Source organism: Gadus chalcogrammus, chromosome 18 (assembly GCF_026213295.1).
Source record: "Gadus chalcogrammus isolate NIFS_2021 chromosome 18, NIFS_Gcha_1.0, whole genome shotgun sequence".
Taxonomy (NCBI): domain Eukaryota; kingdom Metazoa; phylum Chordata; class Actinopteri; order Gadiformes; family Gadidae; genus Gadus; species Gadus chalcogrammus.
The window spans coordinates 13421544-13432903 of record NC_079429.1 but is presented as its reverse complement, the minus strand read 5'-3'; the positions used below and the strand labels follow the sequence as shown (position 1 = coordinate 13432903).

Below are 11360 nucleotides of genomic sequence, written 5' to 3'. Positions count from 1 at the left end.
TTCCCTTGTAAAACAACAGAAGCAGGATATTTTGAAGGAAATTCTTAGACAAAGAACCAATCAGATTTCCAGTAATGGGAAGGGGAGCCACCTTGCCCAGTATCCCCTAACCCCCTTCTCCCGCCCCCCCCTCCCGGCCCTCCCGGCCCTCTCCCCCCTACACTCCAAGGGGGCCAAGGTTGGGCGGGGATGACAGCTTTTAAACAGGCATGCAGTCAAAAACAAGCAGAGCCCCTGACTGAGTGACTTCTGGAACAGGACATCATGGAAGTTGACACCATGGAACCAGAGGGAAAAATAACACACGCACAAGTGCTTACACGTGCACAGACTCTCTCTCACTCACACACACACACACACACACACACACACACACACACACACACACACACACACACACACACACACACACACACACACACACACACACACACACACACACACACACACACATCCATTCCAGAATCAAATGAACATAGATGGAACCCGTCTGTGTGCACACATCAGGTTGTTTTGATGAGAGAGAGAGTGAGGGTGAGATGGAGCGAGAGAGTGGGGGGGTTCTATTGTTGCAGCACTGACCCCATGCATCACGTATGGATTTGTTTGGTTGTGTTTCCCGTCACTCACCGTGGTGGACAGGTGAGCGAGGGAGAGCGGGAGATCCCGTTTATGTGTGGCCGCTCATCACCTGGCCCACATGTTCATCTGTATGTGTGTGTGTGTGTGTGTGTCTGTGTGTGGGTGTGCTAGATGTGTGTGTGTCAGATATATGTGTGTGTGTGTTTCTATGGGTTTGCTAGATATGTCTCTATGTGTGTGTATGTATGTGGGTGTCAGTATGTTTGTTTGCCATATGTGTGTGTGCGTGTGTGTATGTGGCTGTGATAATTTATGTTCTTTGCCATATGTGTGTGTATGTGTGTCTCTGTGCGTTTGTTTGTGTGTGTATGTGTGTGTTTGTGTGTGTGTTTGTGTGTTTGTGTGTTTGTGTGTGTGTGTGTGTGTGTGTGTGTGTGTGTGTGTGTGTGTGTGTGTGTGTGTGTGTGTGTGTGTGTGTGTGTGTGTGTGTGTGTGTGTGTGAGAGAGTCAGATGTGTGCATGCATATTCCAGCATGCAGCCAGTATAGCCAACATTGTGGACCAAAATATTTTCATAATAATTTCATATTCCTATAGCTGCTCTGGTCTGTCAATTTTTTGTTTTTTTGGGAACATTCTTGTGCAGCACTTACATTTTCTTGTCGTTGCTCCAATAGTCAATCTATGGTTCACTTCTTTAAGTCGCTTCGGATAAAAGCGTCTTAAATTGCTGCTAAATGACCAAACACAAATGTCAATGTAAATTTAACCATGCCCTTTTTTATGCGCAAACAGAGATAAATTGCACCACCTTTTTCCCCCCCAATTCTAAAACAGGCGGAGACTGATTGAGTCAAGGCAGACCTGGGCAATATTTTACCGGCCGCTCGATTTATTTCTCTTAAACATACGGAGGGATAGAGAGAGAGGGAGGGCGCCATTAATGTGAAAACCGCATCATGAAAACTGCATTGGAATAGAAAAGGGCCCCTATGCCCACTTGACCGTACCCTGTGTTACAAGACCAGACAGAGGCTATTTCAAATAAATACAGGGTGCCACAGAAATGTGCACTTTCTCCACCACCACCACCACCACCACCACCAACCCCGCCAAGAGGAACTGGAGCCAGGGTAGGATTTATACACCTAAACACTATATTCATTATGTTACGTTGCTCTTATAATATGATTACATTAGAGCACAGTGATTGGGAGTACAAACCGACTGCCAGGGGAAAGGGGAGGAAAGTTTTTCCGAGCAGAGAAGTAAGTCTCTTAATGGATTTCTTGATTTAGACTTTTCTCTTTTTCTCTCTCTCTCTCTCTCTCTCTCTCTCTCTCTCTCTCTCTCTCTCTCTCTCTCTCTCTCTCTCTCTCTCTCTCTCTCTCTGTCACTCGCTCTCTCGCTCTCTCTCTCTCTCTCTCTCTCTGTATCCATCTCTGTCTCTCTCTCTGTCTGCAATATTTCTCCATCTCTCTCTCCAATATTTCTCTAACTGTCTCTCTCTGATGCTCACTCGTTCTCTCTCTGTATTCACAGTGTTCACCCACTCGCAATGTTTCTGCGCTGCACTTAGCTCCCCCCGTTTTCAATTCACATCCCCTTCATATAATACTCAACCAGTTATTATGCTCCTTCTATTGACAGTCCTCCGCTTTCATATCCATACAAGTGGCCTTATATGAATGTAGCGCTGCAGTACATTTCTCTTTCATTGTGCCTCTGTTTGGTATATATTAATGTATTCATCCATCTGTCATCCATCCTTCCATGACCAATCTATTCATTACTCAACCATCTTCCATTTGTTTTTATTTTCATTCATTCATTTTTTTATCGATTCATTCATTCATGCCCATCAATTCATCCTTTGCTTTGAATTGTGCAATCCCTCGTGTGTTAAGACTTGCAGAATGCTCCGCAGCATCGGAGGGTGGGAGGAGAGGAGAGGGGGGGGGGGCATTTCTGCATCCAATCCTTGCTGGACCTGTTCCATGAATTGATTAATAAGACTGAGTTATTAAACCGGACACGCGGGGAGACGTTCTCATCCCGGTTCAATGTTGGGTTTGAGAGGAGCTCGGGCGCGTGGAGGTTCCCCTGAGCAGCAGAGACTAGCCAGACCGTTCCTAATGGTCCCCCTAAAGCACACAAGACCCCCGTTGGAATATCATTCACGCCGGCGTTCACAACTGAACCTTTCAGTGGCAAGACACGGAGCACGGGCCCAAAACTACTTTCCTCAAGTCCTTTTCCTGAAAAACCTGGCAAAATAGGCTATGTGCTATTTACTATTTATTTAGTCATTATGCTGACACTTTTATCCAAAGCGATTTACAGTGAATTATTGGTTGGGGATCTGGCTCAAAGATGTCTTCAAGTAGACTGTGGACATTGGGGTTCAATTAGGGATTATATGACATTATTAAAACATTTTAATGAGGATTTCTCGTTACCGTATGTGTTTAGGTGTGTTGTCCATAATGTGTGTGAGTATGTGTGCATCAATACATGTGTATGACGAGTATACAAGTATGTATTTTATACAATTATACAATTGATTCAGGTCATCATTACCAAATGAGGCAGTATAACCATAGAACTGCCTATTTGGCAGAACCTGATTGTTGACCACTAATCACATTATAAATGATATAACAAACAACGGTAGTCCCCATCTTCTCTTATTCCTTCCCCCTCTGCAGAGTCCATGCTTAGCAGAGGCTCCCCTCAAACTGAGTGACATAGTGACTGAAGTCATTCTGTCATCCAACATATTAAGCAGTTTTACAACCCCCCCTCCTCACACACACACACACAAAAACACACAATCACACACGCACACACAATCACACACACACACACACAGACACACACACGCGCACAAACACACACACACACACACACACACACACACACACACACACACACACACACACACACACACACACACACACACACACACACACACACACACACACACACACACACAGAGACGTGTGGCTTCCCATGGATCCTTGGCATAAAGACCCTCTTGTGTGCATCTTTGAGGATGTGTTGGGGGATCCCGGGTCATTTTAATGATGGCTGTCGCCACAACGGATCCTTTTGTGTCCCTGTTTGGCCCCAGAGATCTGTCACAGACAAGGAGCGATGGGAGGGGGGGGGGGGGGGGGGGGGCAAGCGGAGGGGACGCGGCTTTGAAAGTGTTTTGTCTTGTTTAATCACACCCATGGTAACACCACTCTTTTATTTTTGGTGTTTAGTTATTGATAATGTAAGATTGTATGTAATAAATGCATTAATGATGTTGATAATAACCAACCTAAAAGTCTTACCAACCAACCCAAACTACCACTGAAACTAATACTAAACCAATTTCTAATTATAACTAACCTAAAATATTATTTTTTATATATATAAAAACCTACATGCCTAAAACATTATTTTTTATTAATCTTAAAACCCACCTGCGCGTTTGTGTCCTCTATATATAAGGACTCGTGATTCATTATACTCGCAGACATGTAACAAAGACCTTTTTAAGTTAGTTTCTCAATTAGGGGATTTCTTCTTGTTCTTCATTTCCGTAAAGAAGAACGCCCATGTAGTTAAACCTGGGGTGAGCGGGTCTGTCACAGCTCTCTTCCCTCTCTCTCTGAGCTCATTGGTGGGCCCTGAGCCGTGGCTTCTTCTGGGGACCCTGTACATGCATATTCAATATGCAGATCCAGATCGAGCGCGGCGGTCGGAGCCCAACATGGCGTGACGATATTCGCTATAAAGACCGCTGCGTCCAAATCATAGGACATAAGGCCATCTTTGTTCACCACAGGTGTCTCCGCTGAGCGCTTAATATGCGTAGACACCCCAAGGCCACACACATATGCATACTAATAATCACCTCCCCCCCCTCCACACACAAACACACACACACACTATTGCACATGGCAGCAAGCGACATGGTAATAGATTACGTAGCTTGGCTAGTCTTGTTCTGCTGTCCGCCGGCGGTGAAGTCATTTTAAGAAGAAAAGTTCAACAGCATGTTCAACACTGTAGCTTCTAATGATGCATATAAGTTTATACGCCATTATTTCTGGGAGAAAAAATCAAGGGACAACAGCAGAGAATTGAACACAAGAACAGTGCAAATAGGTTTAAATTAAGATATTAAAAAAATGGTAAAATAAAAACATATATTTACAGGATTCACAGAAGAAAATAAAAGATGAGCCAGTAGCCGATAGTTTAACTTTCAAAAGAGGAACAAGTGCAGCTGCAAAGCATGCATATCAGTAATAATTCAATTCAAACTAATAATGCAGTTTAAAAAATACAAAGCAGGAGGAAATTAGGCAAATTATGTACTTTTAATTTCTCCAACCTGGTTGTCAGGAGTGATATAAAGAGAGCTATACCTGCAGCCCGTCTCCAGCCTGCATCGCTCCCAGCTCAGAGAGAGAGACCTTAAAGGCAGTAGGAGATAGAGAGAAAGATAGAGAGAAGGAGAGAAAGAGGAGAGAGAGAGAGGAGGGAGAGACTTTAGAGGGAGAAGGAGAGAGAGAGAGAGAGAGTGAGAAGGAGAGAAAGAGGGGACAGACCTTAGATAGAGAATGAGAGAGAGAGAAAGAGAGAGAGAGAGGTTAAGGCCAGCCCTTTGACGCGTGATCATTATCTGGCCGAGGTTCAACAGAAGCTGCTTCTCGTCACACTCCTGCCAAGTGGAGGTTTCTTCCACCTTAATGGAGATAACTTCATTAAAATAAAAATGTATTTATAAAGGGTGGTGGTTGGTTGTTGCGCGCGTGTGTTTGTATGTGTATGGGGTGGGTTAGTGGTGAGTGGTGGGGGAGAGGGGGGGGGGGGGTGAGTAAAGAAAATGTGCTGACCACCTCAGTTTTTCTCCTTCAAAACATGTAGGGGGGTCCTTCAGGGAGAGACGAGGGGACGAGTGGGCCGATGGTGGACGGGGGATGGGGGGGGGGGTGTCTGTTTGCTGAAAAACATTTTTGGCTTCCCTGTTTTCGCTATGTGGTCCCCCCCTTCCAACGCCGCCCACCCTAGCCCCCATCCCCCCCCCCTCCCCCCATCGGAGCATCGTCTCTGGGCTGCTGGAGTCCGGGTGCCAGACCTGTCGCCACCCAGCCTCCCCCCTGAAAGGCTTCTTTCATAGCCAGGGCGTCGCACTGGGCAGACCAGGGAGACCAGTTCTTCTCCTGGGTGGATTCCACCCCAGCCCACCCTACCCTACCCTGCCCACCCGCCCGCCCGCCAGTCGGTCCACCCGCCCGCCCGCCGTCCCTCCGTCCGTCCGTCCGTCCGTCCGCCTGTCTTTCTGTCTGTCGGTCGCCCCTGACGGTTACCTAAGCCAGGGGTGCTTTCTAATACCGCGTAAGATCCCTGATATCCCCTTAAATCAGGGCCCCCTTACATTCCCTCCCTCTGCACACATGTACAGAGACACATGCTAACACCCACCCACACACACACACACACACACACACACACACACACACACACACACACACACACACACACACAGAGTGCTCCAACATTCCGGCTGAGGGCCCTGCGTCATAGCGCGGCCCCGACATTAACTACGTCTAACGTTCTCCAAGCACACAAATAAACTCACAGCGGCATGTGCAAATACATACAGCATTAGAGGTGGTGGCGCGGCCCCGTTTAGTACATACCGACAAGCTAATACGCACACACACACACACACACACACACACACACACACACACACACACACACACACACACACACACATGCACACTGCAGCCACCCCACCGATGCTTAACTCCCCTTGTGTGCGCCCATCTCAGGTTAAGGCTAGGGCGTGGGGGTTGGGGGGTTGGGGGGGGGGGGGGGGGGGGGGGGGGGGGCGCAGCGTCGGACCCCTCGTCCGACAGCTTTGGGTTTCAAACGCATGCCAGCGCGGCCCGGTTCTGCTCGACCCGGGACCACCGCCGGCCCGCCGGGGGCCCCCGGCTAAAAGCCCCGTCTGTTTACCGAAGGAGGCTAGCATGTGTGTGTGCGTTTGTGTATATGTGTGTGTGTGTGTGTGTGGGTGTGTGTGTTTCGACTGTGGGTGGTGCTACCGCCGTTGCAGTTTATATTTAATTTGTGGGGGGGTGCGGTTTTATAACAGGTTTTTTCCAGATTTCTAGCAGCAGTTATCAGCGTTGATCGGAAGTAGGGGCCGATCTATCGGGGGATTTCGTAACGCTACGCATCAAGGCGTATTGTTTGGTTGGTCGTAGCCTCCTATGGCGGGCAGGGGTGTTAAAATGAGTTCAGAGGAAGCGGAAAAACCAGTGGGTGTATTTTGGGTTGTGTGATACTTGGAGGTTGGGGTGTCCTTTCGTCCTAGGTGGTCTCGCGGATGGAAGCTCCGTGGTCAGATGATTTGTTGTCCCAAAAAAGTTTGTGAAAGTTTGCCGAGGGTGGAAACGAAAAAGTTATGGCAATTCTTCATCTGGGGGTGCAACGAAAGTAATTGCTATACGCTCGCACTGCCAAAATGTGAAAAACCGCCAAAGCCTGACCGGGATTCTTTAAGATGCAAAGCCGGCGCAAATATCTCCTCTCTCCTCTGGAGTCTGTAATTATGCAAAGTGTAAATCCCTGGAACCGCTGTGTCTGGGCTGGTGGCACTAGAATCAAGACTTGAACCATCAACCAGCATTAGAACGACCCCAGACAGCAGTAACTCAGCATGAGCTAAACACACCTAGCATAAAGGTTGATTTAGACCTATTGGTTCCAAGCATATTGTAAGTAGTCCACAGCTCTCTATTGGTACTTGGCTGTTTTATTCTGTATGCATTTCTGGGTGCTTTTGTATTCTGGTTTCCACCCAAACGTCAGTCCATTCACTCATATACCCCATTAAAAGGGCAGCATTTTCCATTATTAACAGCCATTATTAACAGCAAACGTTACAAGCTCTCGCCCTAAAGGGAATGAGCATGTTAACCGTAATCAGACGGTTGCCGGGTAGATCTAGAGGGTTGTGTGTGTGGGGGGGGGGGGGGGGGGGGGGGGGGGAGCTCACCCAGGAGCTATACATCTCAGCCTGGCCCAGCCCTGGCAGCCAGGCCAGGCCGAGTCACGGCTCATTTAGCCTGGGTAATAATGACCAACTAGGGCTCATGGGCTTGACAACTGCATTATATGGACTCACGTAAGTACAAACAGAACCTAGGTGGGGGAGAGGGGCATGGAGGGGAGGGGCGGTAGAGGTTCAGGGGGTTTGGTCGGGGGAAAGGGGGAAGAGAAATTAGGCGGCATTAAAGCGGGGAATAGGAAGAAACAGCGTTGGAGAAGAAGACATAGATTCTTCTCCAACTGGTCCAAAAAGGCAGTGACTATCAGGCATGAGGAATGCGTCTCAGTTTCAGTCTGCCCTCTTAAGCTATTCAGCATTTTTACATCAGGGGGATATTGGCTGTGCAATATATTGCTGATTTGGTTTAAATGAATCATGCTTCGATATTTCATGAAATGTCTCAAAGTCTCATTGAAAGAAGTCACATGCAAAATTAAACCAACCTAAGTTGCTTCACATAAGTGACACAGATCTTGTTTTTTATCTCTAAGCAGGTAGGGGTTACTCAAGGATGCCCACAGCCTCCAGCTCCAGACATCCAGACACCCCTCTGTCCTCATGTTCCCTTGAGGAAAGGGAGGGTCAGGAGGAACGGAGGCAGATGAAGGCACACATCAATGGCTGCCTCACCATGGGGGACCCCGACCTTTGAACCCACCCCTGCTACATTAACCCAGGGTGACCCCCCCCCCCCAATGCTCGTCCCCTCTAGCCACTTCCCCTGGGCACATTGGATTCAAAAGGATACAAGTTGGCCATCAGTGACATTAGACACACATACAGGATCGTTAGAGGAACGCTACAGGAACACTGCTGGAGCCTTAGAGGGACAAGTCCGGAGGAACATTAGACACTGCACTGCATGCCCCTCCCTCTCTGTGGTGACGGGTTGGAGGGCCCGTCCCCTCAGGTGATTATGGAGCCTCAAAGGTCCCCATATGACTTCAACACAACAAGTGTATGTGTTTGCTTGTGTTTGTGTGTGTGTGTGTGTGTGTGTGTGTGCGTGCGTGTGTGTGTGCGTGTCTGTTTCATCAGCCCTTCATTTAGGAGGCAGAAACATGCACACAGGCATGCAATTTTGACGCTGCCTGCACACGTGCATAAGTCAATGTACACGAATGTCCCGAAAGCTCCTGATGCACACCGGCCAGCATTTCCATATTCAGAGTCTTTAGTGTCGTCCCGCTATGATGGAGCTGAGCCCTGCGCGGTGTGATGTCACTGATGAGGTCAGCGCCCGGGTCACCGGCTGCTCTTTGATGTCCCTGTGAGGGTTGTTAGTAATTATGAAGTCTTGGGTGCCGGCATGTGCTCGCAGGGCACTTAAAATGCCACACGCACGCTAGCGTGCACGCACACACACAAACACATACACACAACCACACACTAACAGCATATTATTTGGCTGTTAAGAACTTAGCCTCACCATGCCTGCTGTTGATTTTGTTTAAACATATGGTCATCCATATCCAAGAAATTGTGCAAATAACTATTTAATCAACATATATATAGACACATTTACTTATAAAGGTCAGCATGTTCTACAACGTGAGAAACCTCAAATGTGTTCAAATTGCAATCGAGTTCCCGAATCAGAAGTAATAGACGTTATATATTGTTCATTTCAACATCCAGATGACGCTCCTAATCCCACCCCAGAGGTCTGTGTTGGTTTTGGGGTGTGAGGCTGTGCTGTTCTATCAATGCTGCTGCTGTGATTCACACAAAGCACAGTAAACAGCCCTGATTACACTGGTGATTAGACCTCTCTCCCTCCCTCTCTCTTTCTACCTCTCTCTCTCTCTCTCTCTCTCTCTCTCTCTCTCTCTCTCTCCTTGTGTGCGTGAGTGTATATGTGTATGTACATGTGCACATTTGTGTGGTGTGCACATGTGACCCAGCGGCAAGAACAATAAGTGCGTATGTGCAGATGCATCCAAATCTGTCAGACGTATACACACACACACGCACGCACGCACGCACGCACGCACGCACGCACGCACGCACGCACGCACGCATGCACGCACGCACGCACGCACGCACGCACGCACGCACGCACCCACACACACACACACACACACACACACACACACACACACACACACACACACACACACACAGACACACACACACACGCACACACACAAAACGAATCAGCCGACCAAAACACGCTGCCCCCTCCATAGTGCGGCAGGGCGACCTGCCCTGTCTCCTGCTCCGGAGGCCGTTGGCGTCGCTGCTCGTGTGGTGTGTTGGGTCGGGTTTCTCCCTTGTGCCGTTCCCTGTGTGGAAGAGCACTGTTGTTGTGCCTCCACCTGCAGTATGTCTCCCCCTCTCCCCTCACGTACCTCTCTACATCTCCACCCCCCTCCACCTCTCCACCATCCTCCACCTCTCCAGCCTCCTCCACCTCTCCCCTCCTCCACCTTTCCCCTCCTCCAACTCTCCTCTCCAACCCTCCCCCTCTCCACTTTCCTACACCTCTCCCACCACCCCATACCCCCACCACGCCTAAGTTTGTTTCTCCACACGTGTCTGTGTGTGTGTGTGTGTGTGTGTGTAGGTGTGTAGGTGTGTGTGTGTGTGTGTGTGTGTGTGTGTGTGTGTGTGTGTGTGTGTGTGTGTGTGTGTGTGTGTGTGTGTGTGTGTGTGTGTGTGTGTGTGTGTGTGTGTGTGTGTGTGTGTGTGTGCTGAACATACACGCGTGTGCGGGCAAAGTAGTTGTGGAACAGATCTGGCTATGATCCCACCCAGAGTTGACCTTGCAAGGTTTTTTTAATTTCGTTTTTTTACGGTGTGTGTGCTTTTTTCTTCCCTGACCTCTCTCCCTCCTCCTCCCCCCACCAGGGGCTGACTTCTCTCCCCCCTCCTCCCCCCACCAGGGGCTAAAAGGCTCAAAAGGGTGGAAAGCTAAATATTTTCTTTAGTGTCCTGGACGCCAAGTTACATAAAAGGTTCCAAAGCCGTTTGCATCAAAACCTCGTCCGTCGCAACCACAAATTCTGTTTTCCTAGCCATAACCCCCAGCCCCGCCGCCACCACCAGCACCACCAGCACCACCAGCCCTCCTCCTCCAACACCAGCCCTCAACCAGCAAAGAGGAAGGGAGGAGGGGGGAGGATTTCCATTAACCTGATTCTTATGAAACTCAAACACACTTACAAATGGTTTGTGCCCCAGCAGCGCAGCATGGGGTTGATATGTAAGAGCTTTAGGGTGATCGATACGGGTTGGGATTCACATGTTGACCCTCAAAACAGAAGTCAAATCAAGTTAAAAATGGATTGATTCTGGATTGTGCTATTTATGATTTATGATTTATTGATTTTGTGGGATATGACCAAGGGAAATAAGCCGTAAACACACTTCTGCATAACTGGTTTTAACTCATGAGTAAATACCTGCTAATAACGAAAGCTCATTGAGGGTTCCTAATCATAATTAATACTGTCTACCATTTGAATTACATCTTTTTTTTTAAGTCTCATTGACACTTGAATGTCATTATGCTCTAAAGGTGCGTGTTTGTGTGCATGTGCGTGTGTTTTTGTCTATGTGTGTGTTTGTGTGTGTGTGCTTCATTAATGGTGTGTGCGTGTGTGTGTGTGCCATTGCCGCTATACCCACCGGTGAAATAACATGCGTACATTAT

The 11360-nt window shown here is 48.2% G+C and overlaps 1 protein-coding gene across 1 annotated transcript in view; it reads left to right on the top strand.

The window, feature by feature from the left end:
• Positions 1 to 8898: 8898 nt before the first annotated feature.
• Positions 8899 to 11360, top strand: part of sox9a (SRY-box transcription factor 9a) — a 10331-nt gene continuing 7869 nt past the window's right edge. Inside the window, exon 1 of the mRNA XM_056577706.1 lies at positions 8899 to 8975. Within this exon, the coding sequence (XP_056433681.1) occupies positions 8899 to 8975 (77 nt within the window). The remainder of the gene's footprint in view (positions 8976 to 11360) is intronic.